We start from the raw sequence: 12348 nt of genomic DNA, 5'->3' as shown, positions 1-12348 counted from the left end.
GTTAAATAAGGATTAGACAGGTCGAACACCATTGTAGTGCAAATAGTAAACGATAAAAAAAAAACAACATTTACAAAATATAGAAATGTTTGGATCCAACAGATGGACAAACATATTCCTTTCAAGTATCTCTCCTTGAAGAAAATAAAAATTAATCAGGTTACTTCCAATACAAAAAAGTCTCTCTTTTTGTTCTCTCTCAGGTAAACAGTTTCAAACCTATTAGGTTGCATAGTTCTAAGATCATAAGCACCTTAACGAAATGTAACTTGGTATTCTTTTTTCCTTGATCTTTCATGCTTCCCATTCTTGTTCTCATTTTTTTTTTTCATGTTGGTTATTGTTTTGTTGCGGAAGTGGTGCAGAAAAAGAAGGTGTGACCATCTGCACACTAGTGTTCTTTTACCAGAATATGTGTATGTGTGTGTGTGCTGTGGAAATGCCTTTGTGTGTGTTTGATGTGTGTCTCTGCGTGCATGAGGTCTGTGTGTGTGTTCACGTGTACGTGGTGGGGTGTGTGGTCTGTACGTGTGTTCATCTGTGTGTAGTGGGGGGTGTGTGTGTGGTGGGTATGTATGTGTCTGCGAGGGGTGTGTGCGTCTTTGTGTGTGTGCATGGGCTGATATACACAGAGAGAGGGTCACACAGACATACCTTACGACCTGGGTTACTGGGTGGGAAAGTGCCTATAAATGGCCCTTTCAAACTCATGGCTTTCTAGATGCTATTTGGGTTGTGCCAGCCCACATTACTGCAGACCAGACAGGTTGACTCCGAGGCTCATACGGAAAGGGAACTGAAAAGGAGAGGACGATATTCCCGTTTGAGCAACTGCTGTCACCCCTTGGATGCTGGAGGAAGAAGCGAAAGGTACCCCACTCTCCCTCTCCCCCGCAATTCCCATCTCCTTCACTGTTTCATCTCTGAGCCCTGGCTAAGGAATTTCTCCACATCTTCCTTCATCTGTTTCAGGTTTTGCTTTCAGTTTTTTTTTTTTTCTTTTTTTTTTTTTCCTGGTTGTTTCAGTCAGAAACCTTAAACATGTCTTCATGTCACCACTGTCTTCTCTGGACCGTCTCGCTCCCATCCCCCCCGGGCTGGGCGCTCTATGAGCAACCACACTCCTCCACGATCATGTTCTGGATGTCCTTCTTGATGATGTTCTGCCCATCGTCATAGTACAACATGGACATGGGTCTCAGCTTGGTGGGCACACAGCACGACTTGAGGTTGGCGAAGGGGCTGTGGCCCCGCATGCGGTAGTGGTTGATGACCGTCGAGTGAAAGGAGAGGGATGAGCCCGATGTGCCTGCTATGTGGCTGGGGCACTCACCCTCACAGTAGTTGGCGTGGTAGCCGGAGGGAGCAATGATCCAGTCATTCCAGCCAATGTCCTTGAAACTAACAAAGAACTGTTTCTTACAGCAGATGTTGACCTTGCCGTCACACTCCAGGCCCCGCCGCCGGCGCCGGTGAGGATGGTCTTCAGACTGGCGGGCCTGCAGCATGAGGAAAGGTCTGTGCGACTGCTCCTTCTCCTCGTCCCCTCCCGCCCCTCCTTCTCCATCCCTCTTCTTCCCTTCCCCCTCCTCTTCTTTCTTCTTCTTCTTCCCAGGAGCATCAGGCTTGCGCCGGTCTCCTGACACTGCTCACAGGCAATCCGTATGTCCAGGGAGCTCTTGCCCTGGTCCAGCAAGCGCTGGATGCAGCTGGAGACAGGGAAGATGTGCCAGGTGCTCTTCCGAGCATCCACCACCTTCTCCGATATCAACATTTCACTCTTTTCCCCCTTCAAGCCCACTTCCTCAGCCTCCTCCCCTGCATCCAAGCTGCCCTGCAGGTGCTTCTGCTGTTGAAAGAGACGGATGGTGACTTTGCTCCGGGTCCTGTTGGCCTTGGGAACTTTCAGGAAGAGCCAGATTTCTGCACGTTCCACCACGGACAGGTCACTGCCTTCTTTGGAAATCTCAAAGTGCAGCGTCTTCCTGGCTGTGCCTAAAGATGAAACACAGCATAAAAGAGAGCAGGGATATGTTAGTGTCAAGTTCAAGGCCACCTCCTAATTTCTGGCAAGCATGGCAGCCTCTGTTACAAATCATCTCTAACCAGGCTCTGCGAATGAAGGCCTATGTATCTTAAGGACAGTTTGGACATCTCTAAATGGCTGAAGAAAAATAAGATGCTGTGACATGTGAAAATTATATGAAATTTAAGTTGCAGTACCCATGAATTTTTGATCCCAGCTAGGCTCATTTCTTTACAGGTTGTCTGTGGCTGCTTTGCACTAGAACTTGGATTTGAGTAGCCGCGACAGAGTCCATTTGGCCCACAAAGCTTAAGAGACTTACTCTCTGGCCCTTTTCAGAAAAAACTTCATCAACTCTTACTCTAGAAAGAAGAGACTAGATTTGAGTGTGTCTGGGAGCCTGGGTCTGCTGACTAACTGCTTAACCTGAGTCTTACCTTTTATAAAATGGGAATAACATAGTGACATTTGGCCCATTATCTCACAGGTTTGGAAGGACCCAACAGGATAAGATAGATGAAGACATAGTATAAGCTCTAGCAAGCTGTGGAAACACTATTATCCCTGAAACAAATATGCAAACACCCCTGCTATGTAAGACTGCCCGTAGAGTCTGGTGGCTAAGATGATAAAAGAATCCACCTGCAATGCAGGGGACCAATGCAGGGGACCCGGGTTAGGAAGATTCACTGAAGGAGGTCTTGGCAACCCACTTCAGTATTCTTGCTTGGAGAATCCCCATGGACAGAGAAGCCTGGTGGGCTACAGTCCCTGGGGTCACAAATAGTCGAACATGACTGAGCAGCTAAGCACGCACAGCACTTCCTGGCATGTACCCATGGGGCTTGCCTCCTCCATGGCCACAACCTGCTTCACGCCCCACCATTCCTTTCCTGGGTCACTGCAACAGCCATTTCTTTTATGTGCAAGCTGTCAGGCCAGCATGGAGTCAGGCCCCTTTCCCATCATTTCTCCATTAAGCTGATAAAGGAAAGGTGGATTCATTCCCATCACTTGTTTCGTCCAGTCCTGCTCTGAGTTCCTACTGTCCTCAATATAACACAGAAACTGTATGGAACTCTGGGGTCTACCTGAGCTTCTCCCACCTTCCAGCTCAATTCTCTCCCACTACCCCATTTTTGTGGTCCAGCTTCACAGAATGAACATCTCATACCAGCTCTCATCTCCAGGCACTGACAGTTGCTCTTCTTTCTACCTAAAAGACCCCTGCTCCCCAAACACCATCCACAGTGACTGCCCTTAATAAAGCTTTGACTTTTAGATGGGATGACCCATCTTCCCCTAGAAGTGACCCCTCTTCCCTCCACCTCCACCCCCACTCTCCTGCCAGTCCAGCTTAGGACACCCCAGGTCTGAGGTCCTGTCTATCTCATTCACTGTCACAGCCCAGGAATTAGCAGGAAGTAGTCAATTACTTGCTTCTTTATTAACAAATGGAGGCACCCTTAGCACTGAACTAGAAGAGATCCACCTCCTACCCCTGTATCCCTCAGTTTTGCCTCCTTTCCTTTAGAATGCAGTTTGTAGATTTAGTCACTTAGCTGTGTTCAACTCTCGTGATCCCATGGACTATAGCCCACCAGGCTCCTCTGTCCATAGAATTTGCCAGGCAAGAATACTGGAGTGGATTGCTATTTCCTTCTCCAGGGCATCTTCCCAACCCAGGGATCAAACCTATGTGTCCTGCATTGCAGGCAGATTCTTGACTGCTGAGCCACCAGGGAAGCCCTTGAATGCTGCTTAGAGAGTCCAAAAATAGCAACAGCTCTTAATAAGAGAGGAGACCCCTACATTGGCAGAGCAGTTGAACGCAGGGACCACTCAGTTCTTGCCTAATTCTAAAATGAGAAAAAGTCATTCATTTCCTTCTTTTACTACAAGCGCCTATATTCCTGCAACAACACTTACTGTAAGAACTGGGTGTCCAGAGTAGAATCCTTTGATTGATTAAAGTGAGGTCCCTCACTTCCCCTGCTACCACTTGGTGGTATCTGAAACAAGTTCTCTTTTTCTCAACTGCCGCCCCCGTGTACCTGGTTCCGACTGTTCGAGTACATGCATCCGGAGGAGCACAAATCTGAGAACCATCTGAAAGTTCCTCTTAGAACTTGCAACTCCCTAGGGGGTCTCCCTGCCTGGATTTCTATAGCTAACGGAAATCCAGCCATACTTATCACTCTCAGCCCTGAGATGTTTACGGGACCATAAATTTTAGGCATGGTTTCAAGTCCTCTGCAGCAGAAAGGCTATTCCGTGTAGGGAGAGCTGTAGATTCTGTTCTTAATTTAACAGTGTGATAGTGCTAGTGGTAAATTCACTGAGCCCGGGGCCCCAGCAGGGCTGCATGTGTATAGGAAGGGTTCTCTGGTATCCCTGTATAAACTTGAAAGGACATTGGCTCTGATGGTGGTGGTGCTGGTGAGCAGCATTCCTTTGCCTCCGATCTTGCATCTCTGGCAGGAGTTGAAATGAATCATGAAGTTAGGTTTATGATTAGATCACCAGAGCGGGGAACAATTAGAGGAGAAAACTGTCATTTTTAAGGAAGCATGAGGACTTTTTTTTTTTTTTTCAAAACGGGAATCCAGTACTCCCCTTTGCTAAAAATTGGTGGGGTTTGGGGGGTGGTGGTTGTTACTGTTTATCTTTTAAGAAAACAAAAGAGAAGAGACCACAAAGCAGAGCTTCATCACTTAACTCTAAAATGATCATCAGCCGTAGATTCTGAGTTGTAGGGTCCTCCAGAGATGAGAGGAAAAGGCAGCTGGAAACTGCCCTAGGCTCCGTGAACAGGCGTGGAGGAGCCTGTGGTCCCCTCCAGTGTGGGCACAGCCACCCTGCCCCGCAGAGAATGTTAACAAGCTCCCTGCTGGTCTCCCTTCTGCCTCCACACAGGCCAACTTCTGAAACCCTGAACCGCACAGGGTGCCACTCTAAAGACAGAGATAGAGTAGCTGCTAAGTTAGAGGAGCCAGAGGGCACAAGGTTCTGATTTGCTTTTCTAGGAAAGAGTGTGAAACGGGAGAGTCTGACTGGCCCCAGGCTGGGAGGGCCCTCTGGGTTTCAGGTAACTCATTTCCGCAGGCTCTGCTCTGCTACAATCCTTCCTCAACCAGCGGGGCAGGAGCTGAGGGTGAAGGTAGACGGTCCTGGGTAAACAGAGGGTCCAGCTGGCAGTGCGGACCCACCCACGTTGGACTTTCCTTGAATAAAATCCAGAGAAGTCTACAGATGCTGGGAAGAGGTGGTGAGACGCTAACTGGCTGACTTGTACCACTGACAGCACATGCAAATTGCCTCCACAGGGTCAAGGAGCCGAGGCCCCTTGCTCCCACGGACAGCCTACAGGGCAGCCCCTCATTTCTCAAGAGGTGGTTTCTAATGCACAATATAGCCCCACCCCTTCTCCACAGGCAGCTGTACTTGGAAGCAAATGATTTAGTGTTCCTGAGAGAGGATTGTACAAAGAGAGTACTCATTAGAGGGGACTCAATCTGTCAGGTGCTGTTATATTAGGATCAGAGAGTCATCATAAAATGACTTTCATCCTGGTCCTGGCTGATAATTAACTGCATGGCATCGCCTGCGTACTGGGAAGAGGCGCAGTGCTGAAATATGCATCAGTTTAATGATCTGAGCAGAAAGACTTGGTTCCCTGTATTTGCCTCCATTGCCTGCGTGCTGGATCTCTCCCCCAGATTTCTGACATTTGGATTTTCCCCTACTAATTGACATGCCTGTCGCCTCCTTCTCCTGGTGTCCATTTCTGGAACTGCTATTTGTATATTGCATGATATTTTATCAGGGAAAAAAAAAATAAAACTGAGATTCAATTTCACGAAAATGCCGTTGCCATAATGCTCAGGAGAACAGGGGGAAGAGAGAGATTCAAGGCTTCCTAATGTCTACCTTATATGCAGGTACATTTTCAAAGTTCTATTATATTCTGACTTATTAAGCAGTGCATTTATTTTTTCTTTTACATCTAGCTTTCCTTGCAGAAGTGGTGGGGGCACAGAATGAGAGAGCTAGGTGCTGGATGGAATTCATATTTACCAGGGCTGTAGGTTTCAGAAAGATATTACAACCCTCAAATTTCTTAGGCATGAAAAATATAAGTAGTCACTTGATTACATTTGCTTTATCTGTGTTTTATCTGAGACAGATGGCTATACTGCAATGATGCTTTCAGGATGCTCCAATCCTCAAATCTCCACGCACAGCAATTCGAAAAATGGAAGGAGTTTGCCTGAGGCTGCGGTGTTTAGGATCAATTACTAGTCAGTTTCAGGCTTGACTTAAATATCTCCTGCTATAAAATCTTGGAATGGAAATCTTCCCATAGTGCTTTGTGGTACAGCATTCGTTTATACAGGTGTGTACCGGGTTCCTACACTATTTCCCACCTAACTAGATATAGCTGCTGGCTTTGCTAACCTTTCATTACCTACTCTATGATAATATTCTTTTCATCCTCTGTGCTATTTTTTCCCTCCCGAGGCTTGTGAGCAACGCTTGTATCACAGCCTGCTCTGCCTGAGTAATTCACTAAGAAGTCCCACGCAAACCCATGTGGGTGATAATATTTCATCACTTAAACCTCTCTTGAGTTTGGTGGACACATACCAAGGGGAGAAAAAAAAAAGTGTCTAAAAACGGATAGGAGAGATGATTACTGCACCTTGTAGGGAACACCTCAGAAATGTTTCTGAGTGGGAGGCATTGAATGGAGGAATGAGTTTGGAAACCTGCAAGTGAAAATACCTGAAAGCACATTTTCCTTTGCTTTGATGCTTTCAGAATTTTTCAAATGTGTTCATAACTCACTGAAGGATATAGGCAGGCATGCCAAGGGTTAAGCAGCCAAGTTCCGGGTTGTTCCCCCTCCCCCACACTAGGATACAAAATGCTGCTCCTACCCTACCCAACCCCACCAGCATTTCAGGATCATGGGTCCATGAGCAATTCCGATGAAATAAATGATACTAACATGCAGTGTTTCATTTTTGATATGTTTTGTTCTCCTCACCAGGGTCCTACTTAAAGTATGCTGCCCTTCTCCATGTGGGTAATAATTAAGTCTCTAATGTTAATGTAAAGAGCCTTGTTGTTTATGGAGGAGTTAAACTCACCACATGGGGGTGGGGGGGCTCGCTGTAAAACACAGCTGTTACTTTCATTTTCCATTCTTCATCAGCGTTTCCCTGTGCCTAGACATGGTACAGTCACTGATGGGAGAATACAGCATGTGTGTTCCCTGAAGCACTAATTTTGCATCTGGACTGTTCCCAAGGATTTCTGCTAAAAGCAGCAAGTGAGGCCTTGAAGGTTATGCCTCCTTTAACCTGCAGGAGAGGGTCTTGCCAAAGCAGAACTTTGCTTATAAATTATCTTGTTTTTTTTAAAGACTTACTGTCTTTGCTTAGGATCTGCTATTGAATTGTAAATGCTCGGCCACATTCCTGCATCTTTCATTTAAATGGCAATTTTAAAAAAGGTTAAATATTTAGAGAGGAAGGGATTTTAGATGCCGAAAAGGAGAAAAAATTTCTGAAGGTTTAACCCTCGGACTTTCAGAGACTTCTTCCAAAGTTCCTGAGAACTTTTACACTTTGGGTTTTGGAGCTAGGAACCAGTCGGGTATAAAGCATTCTGAACTACAGCTAAGACATCGTGCCTGAGTACATTTTAGCAGAAGAGGGGCCAAGAGAAACACGTATTTTTTACGCAAAATGCCTGGGAAGGTATGATTCTGGGTTTTCCAAATATGAAAACTGAATTTCTACCCTGATCCTCCCCCACACGCACTCCAATACACCTCCTCCTCTGGCCCAAACCACTAATCCATCTCTTTTCACATCTTTTCTCCACCATTTCTCTCTACACTCTCCGTGCAGAAACAAACGCATCCTCCAAAGCCTTATGTGCTGTTCCCACAAGGCATTAAATAAATAGACTTTCTCCTCCCTGTCTGAAGTCACTTGTCCTTTGTCGCTGGTAAAAACTGCTGATAAAACAGGCCAACTAGGCAACCACATCAGGGGAGACGGAAGAAGTGTTTTGTCAAAGCCCAGGCGGCCGTATTAGGGAGAGATGTGTGAGCAAATCAGGATTGCTGATGATTCACGGTCACACTTCTCCCCGCTCTGCTTTGTTTGCTTCTGAAATTTATCATTCCTCTGTCTTCCATAGAGCTGTGGAATGTCCATATGTATCACTAGAATTCCTATTTCCTTACCTTCTGTCTCATGTAATATGTTACAGGTAGTCATGTTCCTCTCAACCCATAAAATCTTAACTTTTCCTGCAGGATGGAAGGAAGGAGGGCGGGGCGGGGAGGGCGGATTGTTAATCAGCAAGATTAGGGCGATGCAGGCTGGGGCTTCCAGTAGGTGAAATTGTTTCCCTGGAAGATTAACTGGTAAGGAGCAAAAGTCTTTGGAATGCGCCCTCTTGTGGCCAATTATTTTCATTATTCAGAGAAGAGAGTGTATAACCTCTGTGAGGGTGAATTCCCAGCAAGTTCAGAAGATGGGCATGGGGTAGTGGGAGTCATTTCCACCTTGAGATGGCTTTCCTGGGGTGGAGGAAAACAGTCATCCTAGCAAGCCACCTCAGACCTCTGTCTGGGAACATTTGTGTATGTACATTTTAACTCAAATCTTCTGTTAACTAGAATGTTCCAAGGAAGGAAATGTATGTGTTGCTTTCAACAACACCTGGCTGTGTGCATATTTTCTATTTCTTGGTGCTTGATTTGTCTTTCTTTCCCTATACTTTCTTCAGTAAGTGCTATCAATTGCTAACCTCATCACCAGAATCAGCATGAGACTCAAATATACCATTATCCTCCTTTGACTGACTAGCTTTTGTCACAAATCATAAAAAGAGAAAATAGAGAGAGAAGTCAAGAAGACCACTAATTTGGCTTCAATGATAATTATGGTGATAGTTGGCTTGACTCTACCCATCTCTTCCTCCTGTTCCTTAAGGTGTTAAACAACAAAGGATTCTGTTGCCAGCCTTGCAAAAAATGCAGTCACCTTGGTAAGCAATCTGGGGTTACAGATATAAAAACAAAATCATTGTTGTTTGTGAGAATACATTTCAGAGAAGCTGAGGGCAATGCTGTACTGCTTAGTCAACAGCAACTCATATCAGCTTTACCAAGGTGGGTGCTTTCCACCTGAATACAAGGGGCAGACTCAGTTCAAAAAGTTCCTGGCACCTGAGTTTTGTGAGTCCATGTCTTGGCCTTATTCAACCGTCATAATGAGTAGAGGGAACAATAAACATGATTCCTCAAGTGAGGAAACATGAGGCTGAAGAATGCGTGTATGGGTGAGCATTTGTGACATGCATGCAGGTGACACTGAGTTCTATGCTGTACAGAATGGTATCTAAAGAAAACAAAACTGAATGTCCTTTGCTATTCTTAAAAATCTTGATGTTTGATGTCATTTGAGAATTACTAAGGTTGAATTATTCCAAAAGCAACAAGACATTTTTATATATTCACGACAATTGTTCTGATGATAAATCTCTCTTCTGGGTTAGCAAAGGAGCAGCAAAATACTCATAGAGTACTTACTCTACTTGGAGAGTAGATTGTCCATATAGCAATCATTTTTGTGAAATCATACTAAATCGCCTTAAAGTTGATGCGTGAGACTTCTCAAATGAGAAAAATGAGCAAGGGTCAAAAACCTTTTCTAAGAAGCCAGCAACTTGCCCCAAGTCAAGCTGTAAACTCAACCCGGAGGAGTTTTCCATCATAGACCTTAAACTGTAGTCAACACGTGAGTTAAATGAATCCACCTTTTCAAAAAGTAGCTCAATTTCTTTCAAACCAAACAGGTACCAGAAAAGGTTTTTTGAAAAATGACAAGATTTCAAATAATTGACAAAAAGATTGGCACTGAGATGAAGGCCATAAGTAAGAAAGAAGGCAAAAACTCAAATTCTTTCCCTGCAAAATCTCTTAATGCCAAAGGAGTGATTTGCTTTACAAGTTGGAGAAGTCAGGAAGCGGGTGCACTGCGAGCATCAGGTGTACAGTTAAAAGTGGCCAAAGGCATAGGCCTGCTTAGTCATATGATGTGGGTAAAGCCAATTGAGGAAGAGCGGCAATTAAGGCCATTCTGTGTGGCAATTAGTATATAAAAACATATACAGGGTCCCTATTGTGGCAGAAGAAGGAGCAGCGCCTAGACCACTGGAATCCATTTCCCCGCTCAGGACCTCAGAAAATGTTAAGAAAAATTGGGTAGCAGCTCAGAAAGACTCCAACCTGCCTCTTTCCCTCAGTAAGCTTCACAAGATAAAGTCAAAAGTCCTTTGGGACTGCATTGAAAAAGAGCTTTAAAGGAAGAAAGTCAGACCTTTTTGAAAGGAAAGACGCTTCTGGTGAGAGCTAAATGGCCTGCGGGACACCAGAGCTTTTCCTAGGAAGGGGAGCCGGCAAGTCAGCAGGCTATCTGCTCCACTCCCACCCCCCACCCCAGAATGTCTGGGTGACATCCCCCAGAAGGATGCCCTGGTCTCACGTGGTTTTCTTGAAAATATAACATCTGAGTCAACAGGTTTTCAGGATTGGAAATTCTGAGTGTTGCCTTAATTGTTTATACTGCTGCGGCAAACTTTTAAACAGCAATGCTGGGAGTCCCGGCACATACTTTACTGGCCATATGCTCTACCAAACAAAACAATGGCATTCCTTTCAAATGGATTTGGCAAGAGATGCAATTCTTTAGCTTGGCATTACCATGAAAGTAACATGAAATTAACACATCTGTGTGTGCCCAGGCACAGCACACAGGGGCTTGTAGACAAGCAAAAGGATCTGGGTCACATAACTGTAAAAATAACCTGACCCCTGGTCTCCAGCAGGCCCTTTTGACAGGTATTGTTTTCTTCAGCAACAGGTTAGCGTGGTCCTGAGCCAACGATTAGAATCTATTTATTAAAGTTCTTCCTCTTAAGGATTGAGTGGGAGTTCAGTGTAGTATCTGAGAGCACTTTGTCAAGGTTGCATTCCTTGGCAGAGAGCTCTTAGTAACTTTACAGAGAACAAAACTCTTTTTTTTTTTTAGTTCAGAGAGCAAAAGTCAGTGTTCCAAAAGTGACTGATGGTTCAATGTCATCTGTTCCCTAGCCCACCCCATCCCCCAAAGTCATTCTTCACTGCCTAGATTGTGATGCTTGTGTCTTTAAAGACAGAGTTTCTAAAGGTAAAAATGACTGTCACTAATATGCCCTGCTTCTCGATGTGGCCCCTGATTGGACTTTTAAAGAAAGGGGATGTTTTAAGACAATGACTTCATCTGGGCCATGCCATCCCGGTCCTGCGCTTGCCGCCATCCCCCCACCACCCCACCACCCACAGTAAAAACTTCAGATGGGGTCCGGAAGCCTCCGGGCTTCCCTCCAGCACCAGAAAATGCCCCGACTTTCCTCCGGCTCCTCTGATCTAGTTCCCCGGGCAGGCAGGGCGAGGGAGCCTCTCTCAGACTGCCTTCCTGCTCCACATTGGGCCGAGAGCTTCCTCCGGGACGACCGGCTGAGTTGAGCAAGTGTAAGCTAGCCATCTCCTGCCCAGGACCCCAGAGCCCCAGCTCTGGGAGGTCTCTACCCCGCTCCCCACCCCCCTACCCCCACCGCGGTCCATCCGCTACCGTCCCCTAATAACTCATGACCTTCCCAGGCAGGGTGCAGCTGGAGGGCAAGAAGTTCCGTCGCCGCCGAGGGCTGTCAGAGCAGTGTGCCCCCCACCCCCATCCCCGGGCAGGCACCCACCTGATTCCGCGAACGTGATGATCTCCGAGGTCTGCTCCATAAGTTCATTCATTTCTGCCCTCCGTCCGATGTCGTCCTCTATCTCCACGTACCCGTTCTCCCCCACTTTTCCCACATGAAGCTTTCTGATCGCGTTCAGAAGCGCCGCCTTGGGTACCGGCTGGGTGACATCGGGTCTCTTCTTCAAGTGCAGCATGTTTAAAATGTGCTTCTTAACGGCCTCCACCATCTCCGGCTGAGAGTTGGGTACATCCTTTGGGAGGGTGGCCAACGCACAGGACGGGCAGTCTGGGGCCGCGCTGTGCCCCTCGGATCCCGGGGTGGGGGAACTCCTCACTATAATCCAGCAACTCGCCAACAAAAATCCTCTCAGCCAGAGCAAGGGCATCCTGGCAGCAAAAGTTGTTGTGTTGCCCTTTTAAAAGGCTCTGCTTTTCCTCCCCCCTCACGCACAGGGTTTGTTTGGTTTTTTTTTTCCTTTTTGTTTTTTTTTTTTTTCTTTCTTT

At 46.1% G+C, this 12348-nt stretch overlaps 1 protein-coding gene across 1 annotated transcript; it reads right to left on the bottom strand.

Annotated features, from left to right (window-relative positions):
• Positions 1–23: 23 nt before the first annotated feature.
• On the bottom strand, positions 24–12339 carry INHBA (inhibin, beta A). The gene is given in 3 exon segments (XM_010829089.1): positions 24–1615; positions 1618–1995; positions 11843–12339. Coding segments are annotated over 3 exon segments (1275 nt in total). The 5' UTR covers positions 12231–12339; the 3' UTR covers positions 24–1106.
• Between the last annotated feature and the right edge of the window lie 9 nt (positions 12340–12348).

The sequence above is a fragment of the Bison bison genome, unplaced genomic scaffold (assembly GCF_000754665.1).
Source record: "Bison bison bison isolate TAMUID 2011002044 unplaced genomic scaffold, Bison_UMD1.0 scf7180017864499, whole genome shotgun sequence".
NCBI lineage: Eukaryota > Metazoa > Chordata > Mammalia > Artiodactyla > Bovidae > Bison > Bison bison.
Note: the sequence above shows the minus strand (reverse complement) of the source record. Positions and strands in the feature narration are given on the sequence as shown.